This window comes from Echinops telfairi, unplaced genomic scaffold (assembly GCF_000313985.2).
Source record: "Echinops telfairi isolate 266 unplaced genomic scaffold, ASM31398v2 ScPeMD7_3;HRSCAF=10, whole genome shotgun sequence".
Taxonomy (NCBI): Eukaryota; Metazoa; Chordata; class Mammalia; order Afrosoricida; family Tenrecidae; genus Echinops; species Echinops telfairi.
Window position 1 is genome coordinate 33136992 of NW_022103899.1, and position 26977 is coordinate 33163968.

Genomic DNA, 26977 nt, shown 5'->3' on the forward strand with positions numbered 1-26977 from the left:
TGAGATGCTGACTACGTGGTCCTCGGAAGAAAAGAAGAGATTGAACTCCGAAATGTGGGTTTCAGAAAATAACTGGAAAATCATATGGTACAGGTCCTCATTATTCTGTGGAGCCATTGAGAGACGGTCGCAATTGAGTTAATGAAGCAAGTGTTCGTGTCTGTGTCAGTTGAAGGATCTGCTGTGTGACTTATCTTATCTTGGTTGTGGGAGCCGCACCCCTGGTGCCTGCAGAGAGGCACTCCATTCCAGAGCCTGCTGGAGAAAACTAGTTTTCTTTTTCATCTCCGGAAGAATGAAGCCTTTGGTTGGGACTTTTTACCTCCTGGGAATGCTAGTTCCTGGGGGACTGGCACATGATGGGTGAGTATGAAATGGAAGAGAAGATGTAATTATGATTAATCTGTACAAATGAAAAGCATTTTACAAGATAAATGGACTCCTTCCTATCCGAACACACCACTTGATACGAGAATAGAAATGATGATAGCTCAAGTTCTATCATTCAAAATTGCTCTAAAAACACCACAATAATGTTTGGATAACTAGATAAGTAGTATCTCATAAGAATTTTCTAGCAAAATGCAGGACAAATATCAATGCATTACATTTATCTATAACTCATTTTTGAAGAAAGAAATTATAATACAAAACTGGATCCTCCTTTTCTCAGTTTTTAATTGGTAAAGAGTGTTTTTAGAGTTGTTTCAGTTTTTAATATTTTCTGCTTTTTCTATTGAGGGTTTTCTCTGTTTTATTTTGAAATTGATGTTAGGGTTTTTGTTTGTTTTGTATGATTTTCTGTACATTAAATCCAGGGCAGGTAAATGTAGAGAGATAGTAACTGGAGTAATCATTATGTGTGGGATGGTAGGGGAGGTTGGGGGCAGTGGGGAGCTAACAATGAGCACCGTGAGAAAGGAGAAAACATTCTAGAGCCAATTGCGGGGAGTGCAGGACTCTTCTTAATATGACTGAACTATTACGTTGTATGATACTTGAATTATATGCCAGTGAAGATTTTTTAAAATAGAGTGAATGTAGGTGTCATCAATCGACATATTTGGAGAAATACAAATAAGGAAGTGTACAATAATTGTGCTTTCATAGTTAATAATGGGCTTCACCTCAAGCAGAGGAGCAGTAGTGCAGACCCAGCAGGGCTTTGCTCTGTTTTGTCTAAGGTTACTTTGGGTCGGAATCAACTCAATGACACCTCCCAGCAATGAGGCTCATTGACACAGGGGCTGCAACAAGGGCCCCCAACGTGAAACCAAGTATGAGGGTGACGCAGGCCCAGACAGGGTTTCCTTCCCTTGTGCATTGGGTCACTGTGGCCCAGAACCAACTTAATGGCACCTAACAGCAAAAACAGATAATTATTGTCAGTGCTTTAGCTAGATGGGTAATTAAGTGAACAAGAAGACTGCTGGGATTTTTCAGTGATGTTATATCATGGAAATTTTTATAAGGCATACATAATACATGGAAAACATTATAATCACCTATAACATTACCTTGTGGGACATTTAGCTGATTTTCACATGCTGCCTTTACAAATAATGCTATGATAAGGGAGTGTCTCCAAGTTCATGGGAAAAAACGAAAGTGGTCAGTGTGGTTTCCTCTAGTCATCTAGGGAATCACCCATACTTCCACCATCGTCCTACTTGGATGATGCCTGAAAGCCGGCCTGGAGCAAGTGTGTTACCTTGGTGAGCTCTACTGGAAATTTAACTATTTATTGGAATGGAATTGACAACTCTGAGAATGATCTAGAACTAGAAAAAAAATCTGAAAACAAAGTTCTGGATGGACATGATAACACTACCCAAAGATCAACTATAAAGAAAAAATTAAAATGATTTATGAGGAACAGTTACATTTTGGGGTGATGAAATTTGACATATGTTGGATGGGAGTGGCTTTTTTGGATGTAAGAGATAAAAAGGACAAGAGGATCTACATTTTCATGGAGAAAGGAAATGTGCAAACCCTTCCTGTAGGAATGTATCACTGTTTGACACTGGATGAAAATAAAAAACAGATCATGAACAGATATATGCTCTCCTATGTTCATGGCAGCCGAGTTCACAACAGCAAGAAATGGGGAAACAGCCCAAATTTCCATCTGTAGAAGAATGGATATAAAAAACCTTGGTATACACACACAAGGGAATACTACCTATCCCTAAAAAACAGTGGTGAAACCGTGAAGCACCTCACGAGATAGAGGGATCTGGAAAGCTCTATGCTGAGTGAAGTTTGTCGATCACAAAAGGACACATACTGCTCGATGGACAAACACCAAGATGAAGGCAAAGTCATGCTTTCAGGTTGCAATTGCTAATCAAGGCTGCCAAGCCACGCGTTAGAAAGTCGGACTAGTGCCAGACACCAGACACCGCCACCTCTATATGCGCACTTCACAACTGCATTGAGAGAGGAGTCCTCGCTTCAGCTGGGATCAGATTTTCAAGAGTGAGGGAAAGGAAGATGATTCTCTAATGGCTGCCAGGCATAAATGTGCCAGGACTGCTTCAAACCAGCAGCCATTCCTACCAGATTGATAAGTGATGGTGATGGGAAGATCAGGCCAGGAGCGGGGACGGGGAGCAGGCAGTCTTGGAGAAGACGAGGGCGGATCTGTTGGTAGATAAAGGGGGAGGATCAACCTCCTAGCAGGGAAAAAATGACCATGAATACTTTTATGGACTCCACGGGCAGAGCAAACCAGGTACTAGGTTTCTAATAGGCACACTGATCCGAGTTTCTGTACACGCTCTGGGGAACCAGGTCATGGACCATAGAACACTGGGATATTGAACCCAGGATCTTTGAAGTGCACAGGATACTCAAAGGCCATACCAGAGTGATGTGGTGTGGCAACCCTATTAGGTGAACTGAGCTGTACCTCAAACACACTTGTTCTCCAAGAATTTAAGACCAAAATCCCAAGGAGTATGAAAAAGCAGAGGAGAGTTATACCACGATTATAGATCTATTGGCGGGTGGACTAACATTTACTTACTACTACAATGTCTTACTTCATTTATTAAGGTAGGTGGTCTGGCTTGCCTCTGTCTGACATTGTCAGTGGATAGTTTTTGTAAGCTTTGCATGACCACCAACTCCCATTGTTTGTGTCAATCCTATCAAGTCACCTAATGACTGGATCCCTACTAGTCAATAATCCATGTTTTAGGATTTGTAGCTAGCCTACACTTGCTTAATCTCCCTTTCTTACTTCTGTTTTAAAGACATTCAAAATAGCAAACTCATTATTACCGAGTGAATCTGAGACTGTAATTGTTTGTGGGAGTAGAAAGCCCAATCTTTCTCCCACAGAGCAGCTGGTGGTTTCGAACTGCCAACCATGGGGATCAGAGCCCAATGCAAAATAACTACACCACTAAGGCTCCTTCACCAAGGGCTAAATCAGTGACACTATAAACAGAAGAGCCATATGCTCCAGTGAGATGATAAAAATTCTCTACCATAAAATAACAAGGACATCTCTAAGGTGAAGCAGACACTGGTAGAAAATAGAGATTTAGAAATAGATTTTTGGGTTAGCATTTAATCCTAGATCAAATCTAAGAACAATTAGTTCTTATGACTTGCCCTCATGAAGGAGACATGGAAAAATATGGGTGCTATAGAAAAGTGTGGTTAAGAAATTGGATGGTGCCCTGCTATCAGAAAGAATAACAACTGGAGTCTTGTTTTCAAATAAGTAGCAATCTAAGTAAGATGTCAGCTAAGCTCACATGGAAGAAGCACACAAGCATCTGTGATCCAAGGAGTGGAAAGTATATAATCCAAATCCAAAAGAGGGAATGGTATCAGAGTTTAAATTGTGAAATTCTGGTTTGCAGAAAGCTGTGGATGTCAGTGGAAGTCCATAATACATTCTCAGGATCTATACAGAGAATACGCCTCTGGTATTTCCCTATACCCATAAGTGAGAGATGGGAATAGCCCTGGTTATCAGACAGAGAGCATTGGAGAGAAGATTATAACAGATGAAAATAATAAATCTAACTTGAATGTTTAAAACCTTGTCATTTGATCTCCCTTTGGACACGCAGTGAGCTTGATCTGGTCTGTAGTATTTTCTGTCTGCTTTTTGCTTGGGGGTGGTGTTTGCCAGATTGGGGCTTATTTCTGCTGTGCTTTGTTATTGTTGGTAGCATTCTTGACCCTGTTGCATATCTTTATATGTTTTTCAGTATATGAAACCTAGGTTGGGTGGATCTATGGAGACCATAACTAGAATAAGGGTTCTTGGGGGTGGGGTAGAGGGATGGCAGGGAAGGAAGCAGGTAAAGGGGAGCAGATATCAAGGAGTACAAGAAGGAAGAAAATGTCTTGAGATTGATTGTGGTAGCAATTGTACAACACTGCTTGATATGACTGAACTATTGAATGGTATGGTGTCTGGGTTATGTCCTAATGAAATGATTTGGGGCGAGGGAGGGGAGAGGAAAGAACTATCTATGTAAAAGCATCTGTTTGTTGGCGAGCCAGTTTGGATGGCTTGTTGACCATTTTGAAGTTCAAGGACAGCATCTGAAGCTTGGGGCACAGGCAGTTTAAGAGTGCTCTTTAGAAAGGAGTACCCAACTGGTAAAGGGCCTAAGCATGACAATTGATCAGAAAAACAATGATTTCCCCTTTGCCGTTATTGTGGACTTGAGGTTAGGCTATCTTTCCTTTTCAAGATTATTTGGCCAGAATATTTTTAAAGGAAAGGAACAAGACAACTGTTAGTTATGTGGACAGAAAATCCGCACAAACCACATTAATTTTCTCTAATTCAAACAATGATAGTGGTTCAGTAGCCCTGTGTGAGTACATGTATTCAACTTTAACCTGAATGAAAGTTTAGATCCCCCAAATGCAGCTACTGATGTTCTCTCTCTCTCTGAATATTATTCTTAAACTTTAGTACAGCCAACTCTATTCCTATCTTAATAAAAGCATAGCGTAGTTGATCATTCAAATGTACCACAAGTCAAATGCATCAATTATTCTCCACTCTTCTTTATTCATTATCCAGCTTTGGCAATCATTTGAGACAATTGAAATTAAATGGCTTGGCCTAGGTATACCCTAGTCCTCAAAGTTATATTTTCGTTCTTCCTCACATTAAAGAGGTCTTTGCGGCAGGCTTGCTCAATGAGTTAGTCATTTGATTTCTTGACTGCTGCCTCTCTGGGTATTAATTAAGGATCTAAGTAAAATTCAATCCTTGACAATTTCAATCTTTTCTTCATTTATCATGACGTTGTGAAGATTTTTGTTTTCTTTACATTGAGGTATAATCCATACTGAAGGCTGTAGTCCTTGATCTTCATCAGCAAGTAAGTCAAGTCCTCCTTGCTTTAAGCAAACTGTACCATCCGTATATTTCAGGCTGTGATTGGGACTTCCTCCAATTCTGATGCCTTAGTCTTCCTATAGTCCAGCTTCTCAGCGTAGGACTGGAATAAGCATGGTGAACTGCATACATCCCCGATGCACCTTTCCTGGTTTTAAATCCTATAGTTCTCTCTTGTCCTCTTTAAATGACTGCTTCTTGCTCTATGTACAGAATTTGCATGATCAAAGTTAAATATTCTGGAGGTCCCATTTTTCACAATGTTATCAATAGTTTTTATGATCCACACTGTCTGATGCCTTTGCATAGTTAAAAAATACAGATAAACATATTTCTTGTATTTTCTGCCTTCAAGATCCATCTGACACCAGCAATGATTTCCTTTGTTTTGAATTCGCTTCTGAATCCAGCTTGAATTTCTGGCAGCTCTTGGTCAATGTACTGCTGCAACTGTCTTTGAAGTATCGTCAGCAACATTTTACTGTATCTGATACTAATGACATCATTTGATAATTTCAGTATTCTGTTGGGTCACCTTTCTTTAAGGCACAACTAGGGATTTCTTCCAATTAGTTGGCTCAGTAGGCATCTTCCAAATTTCTTAGCATGGACTACTAAGTGTTTCTAGCACAGCACTGTATGCTTCTTGGTATAGACTACTAAGTATTTCCACACTTGAAATGTTTGTTGAAGCATTTCCATCGGTATCCCATCCATTCCTGGAGACTTATCTTTTAATAGTGCCTTCAGAGCAACTTGAAATGCTTCATTCAATGCCATTGGTTCTTGATCATGTGCTGCTGCCTTTTGAAATGATTGAACATCAATTGATCCTTTTTGGTACAGTGACTTGGTGTATATATTCATTCCATCTTCTTTTGATGCTTTCTGCATCATGCAATATGTTTATCATGGCCCACTGCTAACAAGTCTATTCAAACTCATAGCAATCCTATGTAAGTGTTGCCAATCTGAGGCTGTAAATCTTGACTGGAGTGGATAACCTCATCGTTCTCCTATGTAGTAGCTGATGAGTTTGCACTGTTGATCTTGTGTTGATCAGTCCAACACTTATCCAGAAACACCAATAAGGCTCGATTTTCCCCATAGTATTCTTCCAAATTGCAACTGAGACCTTGAAGTTTTCTTCAGTTGGTTCAGCTTGGTCATCACTTCAAAACCACCAGCTGCTGGGAGAATGATGAGGCTTTCTATTTCTTTCTTCAGATGACACTCAGAAACCCACGGGGCGGCTGTACCATGTCTCATAGGGTCATCATGAATTGACTAGACTTAATGGCAGTGAGTTTGGTTTTGGGTTTTTGTTCAGCTTGAGACCAGCTGAATTGTCTTCCTTTGTCGTTTTCTAACTGCAGATGCTCAAACACTTCATTATAATGAAATACTTTGTCTTCTCCGGTGGCCTTTTGAAATGTTCTGTTCAGTTCTTTCACTTGTCGTTTCTTCTATTCACTTCGCTGCTCCACATTCAAGAGCAAGGTTCCGAGATTCTTCTGGCATCTGCTTGGGTCTTTTTCTTTTGGGTCTTTTTGATGAGCTTTAGCTTTCATCCTACATGGTGCTCTTGATATCATCCCACCACTCCTTTGGTCTTTGACTGCTAGTGTCAAACCCAGTCCTGACATCGACTCAAAGTCGCATTTTGGCTTTTGTGGACTTATTTTCATTTTCTTCAGTTTAAATGTGAATTTCATCTGAACACTTGATGATCTCTTCCACAGTTGTACCTGGACTTTATTCAGGCTGGTTATATTGAGCTTCTCCTTCATCCCTTAATCTCTTTCCACCGAGGTAATTTATTTGATTCTTGTGTATTCCATCTGGTGAAGTTCAAATGTATAATTGAGTAAGTCATGAATAAGTCAGTCTTGCAAAATTATATCATGAGATCTCCAATATGCTTTTTAATCAACAGGACCACATTTTGACAGAATTCCAACTACCAGTCCTCCGTTTTTGCCTCCAGTAGTTATCAATGCATTTTGATTGTATGTTTGATCACTTTCAGACTGCAGAAGCTGGTAGAACTCTTCAATTTCTTCATCTTTGGCTTTACTTATTAACTTAAATTTGAATAATAATCATACTACCTGGTCTTTCTTGTAGAAGTATGGATATTATCCTATAATAGACAGCACTGCACTTAAAGATAAAGCTCAAAATACTGTACTTGCCAATGAACTCAATACCATTCCTCTTCAATTTGGCATTCCTTGCATAGTAGGTCATGTGGTTGTCTGATTCAAAATGGCCAATACCAGTTTATTTCAGCTCACCGATGTCTAAGATATTGATCTTTATGTGTTCCTTTTCATAACCTTCAATTCATAACTTTTTTCATAACTTTCAATTTTCCTAGTTTCATACTTTATGTATTCCATGTGCTGATTATTAATGGATATTTTCAGCTCAAGGAAATAATTCAAAATGAGGATAAAGATGTATGCCAAAAAATAAATTTAGCTCCACAATTATTTCCAATAGCAGAAAGAAGTGTAAAGGGAGGACAGCTTCAAGATCCAGAATAAAACCCAAACACCCAAACCCTTTGCCGTGGAGACAGTTCTAGCTGTTGGGATCCTATTGGACAGTGTAAAACTGCCTGCAAACGTTTGAAGGTTGTAACTCTGTACCACACCTTTCTCTGGGAGGGCAGCTGGTGTGTTTGAGTCAACCTTGCAGGTAGCAGCTGAGTAGTTAACAACTGTGCCACCAGGACAGTAGTTACAGAAAATGATATTTCAATAAGTGACGTGGTATGATATATTTAAATTAAAGATGCTATACAATAAACACTGCAGTTATTATAAAGAACGTTTGCAATGAGGTATCTTTGATTTGAGGAGATGCCTCTGTGGAACATAGAACACAGAGAAGTGGCAGGGAAATCATGGATAGCGATCATATGCACTATGTTTAAGAAAAAATATATACGTAGATGAAAGGCAGAAAGGAAATATGTCAGGTTAACTCAGAGAGGTGGGTTTTTTGAGAATTATTTCTTTGTTATCTATATTGTTCTCACCCATCTCCGAATTTTCCTTCTCTCTGCACCTCCTATGTGCCTATGCTAATTTTGTAAGCAGTGGGGAAAATGGTTAAATAGTAGCATTATCATGAAATAGTCATGTAACTGTTTCTTCACTAAGTGTTTAAAACACAACATTTACCTCAATCTTCTTTAGATGTTCTCCTCTTAATACATTCTAGTCAAAATCCCACCAATCTTTGATCTGAAGAATGTATTAGTTATGTGCCCCAAAGGATAGCTTTCTCTGTTAAACATTTTATGAGTCACTACTGTTCAAAATGAACACACACAGTACAATAATCTTTTCAACTGATTGGTGAGATGAGACTGGAGGTAATTTGGGGGATTAGCCAGCTCGCTCCTTCCCTCTCTGCATGTATTATGCATCAGCCAAGAAATTGCCTAGAAACAGAGAATCGCCTTTTCTAAATACATGATCGGACAGCCACTTGAATCAAGTGTTTGCATTTCAGAGATTTAAGCATTGTGTTTTAGTTTCATATGAACAAAAGATACGCATTTTAAAAATCAGGAGTTTTCACTGAAATCCCTAGGGCATCCCCCCCCCCCTACCTTTTCTTTTGCAAGTCTGGTAGATGTGGTTATTTTTTGTCCAGTTTGGAAAATGATTGTTACAAGATAAATTTCAGAGAGGACACTGAACACTAAGGTATTGGGGTGGTATGAAAATGTGCTGCCAATTACAGGTACCATCAGTACTGGGTTTAGGAAGCAAAAGATATATTTTGTGGACATTGGCTAGAGGAAGTCAAATGTTGGTTCTGAGTGCTTCCAGTTGCTTATTTTTATTTATTCCCGTCTGAATTGGTTGAAAAGGCCCTAGTAACACTGTTGGGTAAGTATGGGACTGCTAGTCTCAAGGTTGGAAGTTCAACCCCAGCAGCTACTCCTCAGGAGAAGGAGCAGCCTATCTGCTCTCATAAAAAATGTACCTAGAAAAGATTGCTACAAGTCTTGCTCCAATAGCAATATTTTGTTTTTGTTGTTGTTTGTGTGTTTATTTTATTGGCCCAAACCAAGAATACCAGAAAGACATTTACTTGTGCTCTATTGACTATGCAAAACATTCAACTGTCTGGCTCATAACAAGCTATGGATAACCAGAACATTTCATTGTGCTTATGTAGAAGCTATATATTACTCAAGAGGAAGTTGTTCAAACAGAACAAGAGAGTAGTGAGTGGTTTAAATCCAGGAAAGGTGTGTGTCAGAAATGTGTCTTTTCACCATGCTTATTCAATCTCTGTGCTGAGCAAATAATCCAAGTAGCAGGATGATATGAAGAAGAACACAGCGTTGGGATTGGAGGAAGGCTGATTAACAACCTGTGATACGGAGATGACACAAACTCATTTGCTGAACTAGAGGAGAACTTGAAACACTTGCTGGTGAGGATCAAGGACTCCAGCCCTCATTGAGGATTGCAATGCAAAATCCTCACAACTAGACCAGTAGACAATATCAAGATAAATGTAGAAAAGATGGACGTTGTCAAGGATTTTATTTTGTAGTCATGGAAGAAATAATCAAGAAATCAAAGAGTGTGTTGTATTAGACAAATCTGCTTCACACAACTTCTTTAAATTATTGAAGAGCAAGTATGTCACTCTGAGGAGTAAGCTGTGCTTAAGCCAAGCCATAATATTGTCAGTGTCTCATATGCATGTAAAATATGGGCAATAAATAAGAAAGCCTGAAGAATTGATGTGTTGAATTTTAATGTCGACGAAGAATGGGAAAAATACCGTGGACTGCCCGAAGAACAAGCAAATCTGACATAGAAGAAGTACAGTGGGAATGCTCCTGAAGAGTGTTATCAGAAGGCATTCCTGCATCTGCCAGGCTGATGCCTTTTCAGACCTCAATATCAATCATGAAAGAAATGGAAGTACTTCTCGTCGACAATGGAGACCCAAGAAGACAGTCAGAGAAGTCGCAATAATGAAAACCCAAATGACCTCAGGAGCTACTCATCATTCTACTGTGTGTCCCCAACATGCTCATGTTCATCTCAACCTGGGCGTTATAGAACAACTTTGAAAAGACTGTTGTGGCAGTTACATAATCTCCTATAAACTTGCAAAGGGGTGGTGTCTGGCCTGTCAATCAGGCCGCAGCTTGATGACCCCATTTGGAAATGCGAAGGAGATGAAGAGCTCACTGGAGACCAGATACACTCTCGGCTTGTCTTCCTGTTAACAAGTCACATGGAGCTATACTGATGGAGCCAGAGCACTGGAGCTAGAGGAGCCATGTGAAGACCCACGCCTGCACAGAGATGTTTCCTCTGCCTTTGGAGCCACAAGACTTTCCACCCACTGGCCTGTGATCTCCCTGCATTTGGTGTCATTGCATGTGTTACGTGAGTCTGAAGAGGAATTTATAGACTGGTATCAGACATCGGGGCTAATATCAGACTTCCAGACTTGATCTGGACTGGGCTGGGATGTGTTCTCAATATAAAATTGCTCTTTTATATAAAGCTATTTCTTATGCACACACACAGACACACACACACACACACACACACACACACACGAGTGTTATCAGGAGGGATAATATACAATTTCCAGTTCCTGGAAAAGAATATCATGCTTGATAGAGTATGGGGTCAGCGCGAGGGAGGAACACCGCAATGAGGTGAATTGACACAGCGGCTGTGTCAAAGGGCACAGACGGAACAATAATTGTAGGGTGGCATCAAAAGATCGCAGGGATACAGAGCAGCCTGAGAAGACAAAGGAAGGTCCTCTAACACCGTGTGCACAGACCTGGGGTTAGAAAGCTGAAAAGGAAGAATATGCTCAGCATTTCTCAAAGAAATCTGTTCCAAAAGAAGGATAACCAGAATGTTCTCTCAAAGAAAGGATAGCAAGACTTCATTTACAACCGTGGTCACATTGTCAGGAAAGACCAGTTCTTGGGAAAGTCGAGGGTCAATGGGAAAGAAGGAGCCCTTCAGTCCTATGGATCGGCATAGTAGCTGCTGAATGGAGGGTGTCATGAGTCAGACCCAGTCTTGTGGTTCCTAACAACAACAAACAACAACAAACATGGCATCTGAAAGCTGTCAAACCCAGTCTTGTGGTTCCTAACAACAACAAACCTGGCATCTGAAAGCTGGACAATGAATAGGAGAGCTGATACATCTGAATGACGGTGTTGAAGAACAATAGTGAAAGTGCAAAGAACTGCCAGAAGAACAAACAAATCGGTCTTGAAAGAAGGACAGCCAGAAGGCTCCCTAAAGGCAAGTATGGCAAGAGTCTGTCTCACATTCCTTGGACATCTTACCAGGAAGGAGCGGTCTCTGGAAAAGGACAGCATGCTTGGTAAAATAAGGGGGAGTGGAAGAGTGAGAAAGAGGAACACCCTCAATTATATGAGTTGACCAAGTAGTTGCAAAAATGGGATCAAACATTGACAATTTTGAGAATGGTGCATGACCCGGCAGTGTTTCATTCACTGTGCATAGGAGTTGGTATGAGTTGGGACCAACTGGGCAGCAACTAACAACAACACTAACAGTATATTGTGAAAGGAGACCCCCTCATGGAACAGTGATTAACGCTCTCATCTCTTAACTGAAAAATCAGTCATTGGAAAACACCAGTTGCTCTGCGGGAGAAAGATATGGCAATCTGCTTCCACAGGATTCTTTTCTAGTGACTATAATACCAACTCATTTCTTATCCTCTGCATGCCAGATCAACCGCCAAACCATGTTTGCAGCCCCGGAGTTGACTCAGACTCATGACAAAGCCACAGGGGTCAGAGTCAAACTGCTCCCTGGCATTTTCCGTGGCTGTGATCCTTTGGGTGTATCCCATCAGACCTTTCTTCTGAGGCACCTCTGGGTGGATTCGAAAGACCAGCCTTTTGGTTAGTAGTTGAGTCCTTAAACAAGTGGTGATCCCAGGTAGTTCAGATCAGAAACAGATAAAAGTAGACTCATAAGTACATACTTTTTAGGATATAAGAAAAGTATAATTTAACCTGTTCAAGGAAGTCTTCAGGAAGTGAAAAACAAAGGCTGCTCTCAGGACTGGATGAGTTACTATATACAAAATAGGATCCTTGATGGTGTCGTGGGTTATGCCCTGGGCTAACCACAAGGTTGGTAGTTTGAAACCATCAGCTGCTCCAAAAGAGAAAGATGAGGCTTTCTAGTTCCGTGAAGATGTAAAGTCTTCGAAACCCACAGGGTAGTGGTCCTCTGTTCTGTAGGGTCACTGTGGGTCAGAAATGGCTTCCATAGTGGTGGGATCTTTCATTTTTTTGAGTTCATTATTAAAACTTCCTGGCATGAATATTTGCTGGTGAAATATTAACAATGATTATTGTCTATTCTTAAGTACAAAATTCTCCCTCTCCTACTTCGTCGCATGTAGTGTACCATTTAATTGGCAGTTTATCACGCACTATCTTATCATACAACATGCCTTGTGGTTTAATGGCTGTTACTTTGCTTCTTGTGTGTTCATATCTTCACTCCTAAATATACTTTAAACTCTATAAGAAAGAAATCTACTTTGCTGTCACTATTATCAAATGATGATTTTGCTTAGAGTAGTAAGAGTGCTTACTACTCCATTGCTGATAGGTTAAATAAGGTAGTGACATAAATGCTTTGATTAGTACTAAAAGCACATACCTCTCAATAAGGTTGAATAGTATTATTTTAAAATATATATATTTGCTGATTAGTTGATAAAGACATAAAATGTACCTTTGAAAAGTTATGGGCTGAATTGAATTTTTATTAATTTAAAACACACTAGGGGGTATATGTGTTTTCTTTTCAAAATGACAATATCTTTTATAAATCAATCTGACTCAATATATTACCTCCACCAATATATATTGTGATGTTGAAATGACTCGCTCTGAAGCACTCTTGCTTATTTTTTAAAATATGCAATGAATGGGAAATATTAGAAATGAATCCCCAAGTAACATGGAGAAATATAGTTCTCAACCACCACAATTTTAATAACATTTATATTTTTAAATCTCCTTCTAAAATTCATTTTCATTGGTTTAACAAATCACTTAGACAATCCCATCTCATGAGATTTCCATTTGAACAATGTAAATAACATAAAATTCATTCAACAATATAATAAAACATTTATAATTTTAGGACAAAGAGCTTATATTAATATCAAATCATTAATACTGGTAAAAATTAACAATCATAAATATACCCCCAAGTGATAAAGTAATAAGATTGTATAGAGCAACTGATTTCCATTAGAGTAAATAATTGTGGTACACGGTGCTAAATGAACCAGACTAACTAAAAACAACAATTAAAATTTAGTCCATCCAGTTATTAGAGTTATGCAGATATCATGAATGTAACTCGAATTTTAATTAATCCCATCAAAGCATTTTGTACTTTGGCATTGTTTGAGGATAATACCAGCTGAATGGCAAAATTATTCTCTGTACAGTTTTTATTTGCAATTTCCGACTAGCTAAGTAGGACTTTTTCTTTGCTTTGTTTTGGGCTACTATGTTTTAAACTATGTACTGAGCATTGACGGTGTATCAGAAACAGTCCTGGTTGTATCATGAGGATTAGCAATCCTCATAAAACTTCTTTGTGCTACTGCTCCTCCAGAACTACTTTGCCAGCGCGGGAATGAAGACACAGAGACAGGGCAATGCCAGACCATGAATGTCCTGGCAGGGAGATCCGCCTAAAGAGATTTAATTAGTTGCAATAATTATAACAACTCTGAAACAGCATTTCCAATGACTCCTAACTTGGACACATTACATCAATTAAATCTCTAACACAATTTCTTGCAATGAAGGGTCACTACCCAAATGCTGGTACCCCAAAGAAAAAAATAAAACAAAATCCAAAACCCCCACTACGGCTATCAAGTCAAATCCGATTCATAGCCACCCTATAGGACAGGGTAGAACTGCCCTGGGAGTTTCCGAGACTGTAGCTCTTTTTTTAAAAAATCATTTTATTAAGGGCTCATACAACTCTTATCACAATCCATACATACATCAATTGTATAAAGCACATTTGTACATTCATTGCCTTCTTCATTCTCAAAACATTTGCTCTCCACTTAAGCCCCCGGCATCAGCTCCTCATTTTTCCCCTCCCTCCCTGCTCCCCCCTCCCTCATGAGCCCTTGATAGTTTATAAATTATTATTTTGTCATATCTTGCCCTGTCCGACGTCTCCCTTCACCCACTTTTCTTCTGTCCGTCCCCGAGGGAGGTGGTCACATGTAGATCCTTGTCATTGGTTCCCCCTTTCCAACCCACTGTCCCTTTAACCTCCCATTATCGCCACTTACACTAGTGGCTTGAAGGGCTCATCCGCCCTGGATTTCCTGTGTTTCCAGTTCCTATCTGTACCAGTGTACATCCTCTGGTCTAGCCAGACTTGCAAGGAAGAGTTCAGATCATGACAGTGGGGGGAAGGAAGGGAGGAAGCATTTAGGAACTAGAGAAAAGTTTTATTTTTCATCATTGCTACATCGCACCCTGACTGGCTCATCTCCTCCCCGAGACCCATCTGCAAGGGAATCTCCAGTGGCCTACAAATGGGCTTTGGGTCTCCACTCCGCACTGTCCCACCTCATTCACCATGGTAAGATTTTTTTGTTCTGATGATGCCTGATACCTGATCCCTTTGACACCTCCTGATCGCTCAGGCTGGTGTGCTTCTCCCATGTGGGCTTTGTAGCACTGTAATGCTTTACAGGAGTAGAAAGCCTCGTCTGCCTGATAGCTTTGAACTGCTGACCTAGACGTTAGCAGCCCAGTGTGTAACCACTACTGTACCCTAGAGGCTTCAAAGCTCTCAGAGCACTTAGACAATATTACTGCCTTTCACATAATCTCAGTCGATATTTCTTGGGTAAATGAATGATCAGGTACCATGCCCTGGTATGCTGAGCTGCCCAGGTGGCACGGAGAGGTAGGTGTTGAGCTGCCAACTATAAGATGGGTTTTTCTGGAGAAAGATGAAGTCTTTAGTCTCAGAAACCCTATCTAGGCTTGCCAGGCGTCGGAAGTGACTCAGTGGCAGTGGGTCTGGGAGCTCTCACAATGGCAATAAACCATTCCTTGCTTCAAGAAAGCCTCCTCTGTCCCAATGGTTGGGAGATGAGCGTACTAGAGGGAACGATGGGGTGGCCCACTAGTTGTACCTCTCTTTGCAAGTTACTTAATCTCTCTGGAACTCAGTTTCATCATTTTTAAACACATAAAAACCCTTCACAGGGTTGTCCTGAGACCAAAATGATTTCATGTACATGAGTACATTGTGTGAAGTCCTAGAACAGCATGTGGCATCCGTAGGAGAAATACTGAGTAGTTTTTATTAAACTGTTTGTTGGAAGATAAACGTTTGCATACAGATTAGTTCTTGCTGTTACATGCAGCGTCCTGGTTAAAAGGGCAAGGTCATTAATCAGAATGCTGCTGTTGTTAGATAGATGCTGTTGAGCATGTTTTGACTCCTAGTTAATCCATGGGACAGGGTAGAACTACCTCGTGGGGTTTTCTGAGCTACAATTTTTATAGGAGCAGATAATCAGGTCTTTGAGCTGTAGAACCACTCGGTGGATGGGTGGGTTTGAACCACCAGCTTTTCAGTTAGCAGCTGTGTGCTTAAGCATTGTACCACCAGAACTCCTCTCCGTCAGACTACCCATTACCTGTTGCTGTTGAGGCGACTGCAACTCAAAACCACCCTTTACAACCCACTCACACTTTGTATCAGCTTCTTCATCTCTGACCTGGAAGTGAAAAGAGTTCCAATCTCTAGCTCTGAAAAGAAGCAACTGAGATTTGCTTAGACAATGCTTGACTCATAATAAGTTCCAGTGTATTACAGCTTCACTATTATTTCTATTCCAGATTTTGAGATATTTTTATCTACAACATCTTGTTGCGTTATCCTAGCCTAGTGAGGCTGGAATGATTAGCTGTACCTGAATGATGAAACTGCATTGCAGCGTGGCTCAGTGTTTTTATCCACAGTCTTATGATTAGTAAGTGGAGGAGTCAAGACTTCTGATGCCGGCTTGGGCCCTACAAATCCTACGCACATTGTTTCCCACCACTTTTTCCAGCAACCTGTCAACCCTCCCAATTCCTGAGTTCTTCGTTGCTTCAGTCTCACTTTCTCATCTTTGCAGGACCCTACCTAAGCATAGCCAAGAGGATGTGGACAAGATGGGGAATTCTCCAAGCAGCCTGGAGACCTATAACTACAACCAATACCACCCCATTGGGGAGGTAAGCATCAAGGGCTATCACAATCTACTCTATAGCTCACGGACTAGAAACCACAATCAAACTCACTGCCATTAAGTTGATTCTGGTGTATAGTAACCCTATAGAACAGGGTAGAGCTGCTCCTGTGGGCTTTTAAGACTGTAATTCTTTCTGAGAGTAGAAAACCTCATCTTTCTCCCTCCGAGTGGCTGGTGGTTTCGAACTTCTGGCCTTGCAGTTGACAGTCCAACTCAAAACCATTACACTGCCATGAGCTAGAGAGGCTTAGCCTGTGCACTGAGTTTGAGGGACTCCCAAATATCTCTACACACTCTTAACCATCTTTGAAGCTATAGAACCTAGTGGTTTGAAATAACTGCAATAAAAGGGGGGGGGAACACCCCTTGAGCCAGTTTTGCTACCATAACCAGGAAGAGAATTCATCTTTAATCTTGTTTATAAGTTCTTAGAAGGTTTGAACAAGGCAGAGTTGCTGTGTATACAGGTATAAGACATGAGGTAGAGAAGCCTTCTGAATGAATCATATTGAGCTGAAAATGAAATATTTCTTGTAGAGTGAATGGGACATACACAACCATTCTTAAATGGGGAAAACTGTTGTTTTTTTTCAAAGAAAAATTTGTGCCGCTGTAAAATTTGGTGATTTTTAAAGATATGAATTAGAAGGGACTCAATAACAGTGAGTAAGTTATGCATATGTATGTGTCCACATGTATAGATCTTGATATTCTTATACAAATATTTTGATGTATACAGTTCCAAAAATAAAATTTCTGGGTTAAGAGATATTCATATTTAAATTTTGTCATTATAAACTATCAAGTTGTCTTCCAAACAGACTTTACCAGTTTGTACTCTCAGCATTAGGGAATACAGTAACATACTGCCAGACTTCTTTTCAAAGAGTATAAGAAAAACATTCAACTTTCTTTTGCAACCATGACCCCAAAAACTACAGAGTCCATGATTTTGGACAAAGTCCAGGACAGCCTGCAGGAAAGCGAGGCTCTTGTATCAAAGATGGGATCACACCGGGCATGGCCAATTGCTTGCTCTGTGACGGTGACCAAGACACTTCACCTTTTTGCCCCCCAGTTTTCTCACCTGTGAACTAGAGATAGCCATACCAATGTTGCAGAATTGTTATGAGAAGTTAATGAAATGAATGCACAAAGCATCAACTGTTACTGATGAAGTAATGAAGCTGCTACTGCTGTCACTTGGTACTTGTAACTTTCCCAAGACTAAGGCACCTACCTGTGACCCAGTTCCATCACAGAAACACCCATGATGCCCATGTGATGAGCTATGATTCTTGTCAGTTGATAGAGCTAACGTGAAAATACTCCCACTCAATAGTACTATTGTTATGATAATGTATCTCGCATATAGTTATCCCATGCTAAGATGAATGTCAAGCAAGAGGCAACACTTTTGAAATGGTAAATTATTATTCCCCATTAATTTTTATTATTTATCATACTCAGTGTCATTCAGAGACTGCAACTATGAAATTGAAGGTGGGAGCTATCCTGTGACAGGCTGATGACTCTGTCTTAATTTTTCGAATGGTTGTGAATTCTCTCATTTGATTTGTACTCTCATTTGTAATCTCTCCCCTTACCACAAACCCCTCGAGCTCTATTCATTGATAGACTGTGGCGTAAGAGCCTTCATTTCCAGCCAGGTCCAGACTTGGAGTTCAACAGCGTCTCTTCGGGTCTATTCCATAGGTTAAAAGGATGAATCTGAGCTTCGGTCAGACGTCTCTGCTGGCATGATCTAGGAAGGACACAGCCCCTATTCTCTGATCTTGGAACCTTGGACTGTCTTAACAAAGCATGCTGTGGGGACCCATTCAGAGTGTAGAAGACACTGACTTGAAGTGTCCAGCATGATCGGGGGCCCAACAGAAGTGAAATCTGATGGCCTTTTAGAAGGGTGTGCTGTTGGACAATGTTTCTAAAGTGTTTTCTGCAGAATATTACAATTGTTTGATTCTTGATAACTCTCGCATTTAGAGGTCAATGGGCTTTCCTGAAGCTTGAAAGCAAAGTATATCTTTAAAGAAAACGGGTGAAGATAATAATCCACTGGTTTAGTTTTCTCTTTTGTTTACCACACAGATCGTGTAATCCAGAATTCCGAGTTCAATATTTTATGATCTTATTGATCCCGTTTTCCTCGGCTTTTTTCAGATCTATCAGTGGATGAGCCAAATAAGTGAGAAGTACAAGGACGTGGTGACACAGCATTTCCTAGGAATGACCTATGAGGCCCGGCCTATGTATTATTTGAAGGTGAGTGAAAAGATTATTTGACTGGCTGGGTCTTTCCTTCCAATCCAAGGATATTCATTTACTGTTTGGGGATGTGTATTAAGTTCTGACGACTACCATGGTGAAATACCACAACCTGGATGGCTGAAAACATCAAAAACGGGTGCTCTCACCGTTTTGGAGTCTCGGAACGCCAATTCAGCATGTCAGCAGAGCCATACTCATTCTGAAGGCTCTTAAATTTTTTAACAAATCTTTTTACTTTTTCTCCATTTTCTTCTTTTAAAAAATTCAATTTATTTACTTTTATCATTTCATTGTGGGCTGGTACAGCTCTACATCCTCTGTGCCAAGCGCATTTGTACATGAGTTGCCCTCATCATTTCTGAAGGCCTCTGAGGAAGATCCTGCGTTGGCTTCCCCAGTTCGTGGTAGCCCCCAGGTTGCTTCTGCTTACTGCTACAATCTTTGCTTCTGTCCTAGATGGACGTTTTTCTGTCTATCTCTGTGTCGCTTCTCTTTTTTAAGGAAATTACTGATATTGGATTAGGACCCATCTCCCCGAATGACCTCATGTTATCTGAACCAATAACATCTTCAAACACCCTGTTTCCAAATAAGGTTAATTCACAGAGCCTGGAAGGTAGGGTTTCAACCTGTTTTGGGGAGAGGTCACAGTTCAAGCCACAACAGAACTCGAGTCAAAAGACTGGAAAAGGTTAAGAGAGGTCATTCAGGTAATTTCCATGCCAAATGTTAAAATTTTATGATTCAAGGTCTGTTCAGACTTGAGGGCTTAATCGTCTGAGTGGAACCAGGGTAAGAAGAAGTAGAGATAGATGGATGGGGCCTTGGGGCTAGAATTTTAAAACAGAAAGGTGAGACGAAAGGGCGCTCATGTCTGTCTCGTGCCGTGCCGGTCTGGTCCCCAGCAGGATTGAGGCTGGTGCCTGGACAGGAATGTAGACATTCTAGTGGTTGCCAGAGTCCAGCTGTGCTCTGTGAAGGCCTGTGTTCTCCGCCAGCTCAAGACTCACCGAGCCTAAATAAAAAAACCCTCAAAGAAGTTTGGCATTAAGTAGAATTACTTACATAAATTGCCCTCTCACAATTTACTATAGACATGTGAATTTACAAAGCACAGCCGCTAACGTTCAGAGTTATATACAAATACATACACACTATTGTCTCTGAAATAGAATTTACTTAGGGATGGAGCAATCAATTGATATATTAAGCACAAGCACATGTCTACCTCCTTTTTGATAAACTGTCAAACTCTGCACTGATTCAACCAAAGACATCTAAATATCTTGCTAAGAATAAACTGAAAGTACAATAAGGAAGCAATAAAGATAAATATAAGATTAATATCCACATACTCATAAAAAGAATAAGCATGAGTTAGGAATTATGCTGACAGCTTTGAAAATAGGTGGGGCTAAAAGGAGAAAGTTCCCTTGGTAGGATGGACCCACCCAGTGTTTATGACAATGTGTAAGGTTCACAGGTAGAGGGAGAGAGCTCTCATCCCGGCCAGTTCTCAGAGAGCCGCACTGGACGAGGTCCTGTACAAATCCCAAAGAGTCAGGACTACGGCAAACCTGGGAGGGGTCCAAGTCTCATCTCCATCAAAGATGCTCTCCTATCGACTCCACCCCTCTGACAAACAGGATTATTGCTATTTGTGCTGGAATGGGGCTGATCTCAATGGACATGACTAATATCAAATGTGAAAGAGGGCAGGTGGTTGGATTGGCTGCTAGGGAGGTGTCTCTATAGGGAAGGTGGTTTAAGAGAATGGCAGCAGAGAGTGTATTGTGTACCTTTACAGTTCCAGGAAATGTGTACAACGATTTAAATTCCTTGAACTACCTTTGAATCTTGCCTGTTACCTCCTGTGTACTGTGCCTCTCTGAGCAGTGTCATCATGAGGTGGGGTGGGAAAGGTTCAGACCATTCCAAGAGACACTCTCAGAGGGGTGGCACCCAAAATTGGCCGTCTATAAAATGTGTGTGCAATGCCTCAGCAGAAGATTCTGATTTTTAGTTTGAAAACCCTGTACTTAGTAACAATGACAAACACAAGTTTCTTGTCCACGATTATACATTTCAATATGCCTACAAGGCTGCAACTCCGTGTGTATTCACCTTCTGAACCTTCTGAAGTGCTCAAGTCAGAGCTGCCATCAGTACTGGTGTTTTTGCTGCCATATTGAAAGAATTAGTGTTTGTGGACCTAGCTCAACAACTTTTTGAGAATGGCATAGTAATCAAGAAAAAAGAAAATAAAGTTTTAAAGATTCCTGCTCATTTACTAATAATGCTGTAACTAACAATATTGTAACTCAATGTAGAAAGATTTCACCAAAAATGCTGTTGCTAATTTTCATAATCTAAGCAATAACACACTTAAGCATTTTCTAACTATGAGTATCATGTACTTTTCAGGATTAGCCCTGGTGACAATGTCAGGTAAACATGAAGCATTAGACCTCAAGGTTGGCAGTTCAAAGCCACCAGCTGCCCTGTAGGAGGAAGATGAAGCTGTCTTGTCTGCTCCCATAAAGATCTGTAATTTGGGGAACCTTGCATCGGGTGGCAATGAGTCAGAATCAACCTGACAGCAATGGCAGTGGGTATTATTTGGCTGAAATCAGTAATAAACAGCACTAAGGATTCTGCATGGTCTGGTATGACCCTCATGGGGGGCAGCAGGGACACCCAGAGGTACCTCACTGGGTGGCATCAATTGTAGTGAAGCCGCTATCTCTGAATGCAGCCATGGGTTAAGGTTCAATAAGCCCTGCATAGAATTAGCTTCTTAGCTGGTGGCTAGGGGGTTTATGCCTTTGTTTATCATTAGGGGCTAATTTAGGATGGAAGGGGAAAAAAACAGGCTTTGGGGTGGGAGTGTGATGGGCAGTTGGCACGTTGTCGAGAATAGCTGCTGAAGCTACGACGGTAGGAGAACGTGAGCTGTAGAAGGAAGAGTCATGTTGGCGGCATCTCAGTCTGTGCCCTTGCCCCTGCTTGCCAGTCAAGAGCAGAGAAGGGGCTTTCTGGAGGAAACAGGAAGTTGCTGGGGGACACCAACCATTCAGCCCACCACGACTAACTGAGAGGTGGACAATCGAGCTCCACCCAGCGGGGCTTACAAAAGACAGGCCTGACAATCTCACATGCCTCTGAAAGAGCACAGGCCTAAAAGCCCAACTCCATCCCACTTGGGGTCACCGGGCATCATCCGGAACTGCGTGCCAACTGGGACTGGCACAGGAGTGGAAAGCTGTTCCTCTGCACTGGGCTCTGTGGTTTCTGATCATGAGGCCTGGTAATAGAGCACCGATGTTCCTTCCAGATCAGCCAGCCATCGAGTAACCCCAAGAAGATGATCTGGATGGACTGTGGCATCCACGCCAGGGAGTGGATCGCGCCAGCTTTTTGCCAGTGGTTTGTGAAAGAAGTAAGTGTCGGCCACTTGGTCATGATGGTAACTGCCTCTCAGACTCTTGCCACTCGGGGCTACCTAAAAAGTGGGCTTCTTTCCTGATTGGCCACGCGGCTCTGCCATGAGCTGCCTCGTCCAGAGAAATGACAGGGAACAAAGGAGCAGCTTCACAGGAATCTAGGTGAGGTGTGCTGGTCTCCTTCGGGTGCACCAAAAATCATTGTATTGGAGGCTAAACGTACCTACGCATAGACGAAAATACACCTTGGGAGTCGGAGATTAGCTCTTTGCCTCTTTGTAATGTTCTTAGATTAAATTTCTAACACTAGGTATGGTGGGTGTTCATCTATAAAAGGCGTATGAACCGACTACTACTTAGGTTAATTTAGCATATGAAAAGAGCTAGCATCTTGGATTTTTACAGAAAGCCTATGTCCGTTCCTTGCCTGAAATACGAAGTCTTCAAAAGTAACAGCTACTTTCTCTTTTCATTCTCTTCAACTCAAACATAAAGAAACCCAAAAAGAGTTACTCTCAAAGTGTGGTTCCAGGAGTAGCAACTTCCGTCAGCTGGGAACTGCTGACACATGCAGCTTCGTGCACTGTAGCACAAGTCTTATCCATTCGAAAGTAAGGTAGGGGCCCCGAGGGTGTGGTGGTTATGCATTGGGGCTGCTGACCATAAGATCAGCAGTTCAAAACCATCAGCCATCTCCATGGAAGAAATAGGAGACTTTTTACTCCCACAAAGAGTTACATTCTCAGAAACTCACAGGGGCAGTTCCACTCTGTCCTATAGGGTCGCTATGAGTCAGAATTGACTCAATGCCATGAATATTTTGAATAGGGCAACGAGGCAGCACTTAGTGTTTCCAAATGTCCTCTGGGTGACTGATGTGGGTGAAAATTTGAGAACTACTATCAAAAAGAAGACTGATGGTATCAAGCTGCTCCACAGCCTCTTTATACAGATGTACGTAGTTGATTTGTGCTCTTTGTATTCCACCTGGCAAGGCCCATGTGTATAAACAACATTTACATTGTTGGGAAAAAGTATTTTCTTTTTAAAAAAAATCAGAATGCCATTAGTTATTAGAGAATCAAAAGTGACTATTGTAATGCTGTGGCGAGTGAACAGCATGCTTACCGGCAAGGTCCTTCTCGTTGAAGTCATAAAAGTTAGTAAAATGGAAACTGCATTTAAGGGTATGAGATAGATTCTCCAGGTAAGGAGTGTTGCACACAAGAATAATATTTTGAATATAAAGAAATTAGCTCTACAATTAGCAGCATTTGAAATCAGCAATGAGTATACAATCATAAAAACAGATTCATTTTTGAACATTTGTGTTGCGACAGGTACAACGTACTGAAGGCACAGACACTCCCAGGAGCTTTTGAAGGCTCTCCCCGCCACTTTCACCTTCCAAATGGACAAAAGATCAGACTTCAGAAGTGATTTTTGTATTTGGGAAAAGGTATTTTCGACAACTAGGTGCTAGTCTTGCACAGCATGACCAGCGATCACCTGTAGTATAAGCCATCAATTGCTCACATGCAAGTTCAAGTTGAAACTGAAGAAACATAAAAGTGAATCCATGAGAGCAGGGATACAACCTTGAGTGTATCCCATTTGAATTTAGGGGATATGTCAAGAAATGGATTTGATGCATTGAACACCGATGATCAAACAGCAGGTGATTGTGGGATGATGCCAATGTGATGCTAAGTGAAGAAAGCAAAAAGGTCATTTAAGAAGACAGAAAAGATCGAGATGGGTGTCAGAAGACACTCTGAAACGCTTGCTCTTGAACGTAGAGCAGCTAAAGCAGCAGAAAATATGAGGAAGTAAAATAACAACAAAAGATTTCAATCGAGAGCTTGAGAAAACAGCAAAGCTTTATAATGACGTGTGCAAAGACATGGAATTAGGAAGGCGAGAAAGAAGAACATGCTTGGCACTTGTCAAGGAACCAAAGACAAGCTTCAAGCCTCATATTGCATTACTACAGAATTTTATGGGGAAAATTCAAAGTTTCCGCCTTCCGTATAGATTTCAACTCAATATAAAGAAAACAAAAATCCTCACAAGTGGACCAACAGACAATAGATGATAAATGGAGAGGAGATTAAAGTTGTTAAGAAAATCACTGTACTCGGATGCTCCACAATCAGTGCTCATGAAAGCAGCCGTCAAGGAATCAAGTGACTTATTGCATTGAGAAAATCTGCTTCCCAAGGCTTCTTTAAAGTATTAAAGAGCAAAGAGGTGATTTTGAGGACAAAGGTGCACCTGACCCAACTATGATATTTTCAATTGCCTCGTACGCGTACGAAAGCTGGACTTTGAACAGGAAGGCTGAAGAAGCGCTGCATTTGCAGGACGGTGTTGAGGAGGAATACTGACAGTTCCGTAGGCAGTAGGATAACAAACAAATCTGTGTTGGAGGAAGGGCAGCAGAAGGCTCCTTAGAAGCAAGGATGGCAAGACTTCGGCTCACATGCTTTTGGACATGTTATCAGCAGAGATCAGTCCCTGGAAAGAGAATCATGCCTGGTAAAGGGAACGGCCAGTGAAGGAGAGGGAAGACCTTCAATGACACGGGTTAACTCAGTGACCGCAGCAGTGCAATGGAGCACAGCAACAATTGTGACTATGGCGCAGACCCGGGAGTGTTTTGTTCTTCTGTGCAGAAGGGTGCCATGAGTTGGAAATGACGCAACGCCACCGAACAATAACAACAACATGGGCAAAATATTAACTCAGGAAGCATAGACAAGATGGAAAGAATACACAGGCATTGTCAAAAAAAATTTGGTCAACATTCAACCATTTCAGAAGGTAGCATATTATCAAGAACCAGTGATATTAAAGAAGGAAGTTCAAGCTGAAGTAAAGGTATTGGTTAAAAAAAAAAAAAAGGATCCAGGTATTGACAGAATACCAGTTGAGTTGTTTTAACAAATTATGCACGTTAACGTGCATGGTTTGCAGCAATCACCTGTGACAAGAAATATAGAGCTTAACCAATGAGGAGAGATCTATATTCATGCTTCTTCCAAAGAAAGGCGATCCAACCCAAGCTCAGAACTCATTACCATCAAGTCAAGTCCAACTGCTAGAGGAGAAGGGCTCCGGTGGGGTTTGTACAACATCAACTGCCAGACATTCAAATTCAGAAGAGTATGTGGAACAATGGGTGTAACTGCTGATGCCAGATGCATCCACGCTAAAATCGAAGAATACCAGAAAAACGTTTAAATTTAAACCAAACTCCTTGCCATCAAGTTAATTCTGATGCAGATGGATTCTTTGGGGGAAAAGTGGAACTGCCCTACAGGATTATTACCTATGTTTTACTGACAATGCAAAGGCATTTGACTTGTGAGTCATAACAAATTATGCTAAGAAAGGAAAGTCCAGAACAATGCGTTATGCCCATGCAGGAACCGTACACAGAACAATAGGCAGTGATTTGAATAGAACAAGAGGTTACTGAGTGGTTTAAAATCAAGAAAGGTGTATACCAGGATTGTATCCTTCTACGGTACTTATTCAACCTGTACACTGAGCAAATAATTCAACAAGCTGGACTATACAAAGAAGAATGTGGCGTCTGAATTAGAGGAAGCCCCATTAACAACCGGTGCTACATCGATGACCCCACCTTGCTGAAAGTAAAGAGGATCTCCAGGGCTTACCAATGCAGGTCAAAGTCGACATTCATTATGGAATGCATCTCCAGGTAAAAATGAACCAGAATTCTTCACAACTGGACCAATAAACATCATGATAAACATCAAGATTAAAGTTGTCACGTGTTTAGTTTTATTCGGATCCACAATCAACCTCCTGAAAGCAGCAGGCAAGCCATCAAATGATGTACTGCATTGAGTGAATCTGCTGCCAAATCCTCCTTAAGGTGTCAAAAAGCAAAGCGATGACTTTGAGGACTCAAAGGTACCTGACTCAAGCCACGGACTATTCCATTGCCCCTTATGAATGCACAAGCTGGACCATGAATAAAATAACCAAAGAAGAATTGATTCATTTGGATTATGGTGTTAAAGAAGAGTATGGAACACACGTACTCCTCACTTCACACAGTTTGGTTTCAAATACCAGGTCCCTATCCAAATATCAACATTCTCCTAAAATAGAGGATGACCACATGAGATCACAAAAGGGAGAATGGCTACATCATTACATACCTGCAAAGCCACTGAGAATACAAGTGGAGCCAAGTTCACATATAACATTAACCATCACGGTCAATTTTATTTTAGCCTTATACCTCAATATTTGTTACTGCCAGACAGTAGGCTGTTAATGCACAATACAGATAATAGATTTCCCCCCCACTGTTGCTGAAAGTGCAAAATGTCAGATAACGAAATACATGAAAAGTAATTGCAGGCTAGAGTCTGCTAGAATAACCAACAAATCTGTCTTGGAAAACAGCCAGCCAGAATTCTCCTTAGAAGCAAGGATGGTGAGACTTCATCTTATGTTC

General features: G+C 41.0%; 1 protein-coding gene across 1 annotated transcript in view; it reads left to right on the forward strand.

The window, feature by feature from the left end:
- Positions 1-288: 288 nt before the first annotated feature.
- The window catches only part of CPO (carboxypeptidase O), a 41809-nt gene continuing 15120 nt past the window's right edge, over positions 289-26977 (forward strand). The window contains exons 1-4 of the mRNA XM_045297426.1: positions 289-363; positions 16634-16733; positions 18932-19033; positions 22374-22478. Coding sequence (XP_045153361.1) covers positions 296-363; positions 16634-16733; positions 18932-19033; positions 22374-22478 — 375 coding nt within the window. The 5' untranslated portion in view covers positions 289-295. The remainder of the gene's footprint in view (positions 364-16633; positions 16734-18931; positions 19034-22373; positions 22479-26977) is intronic.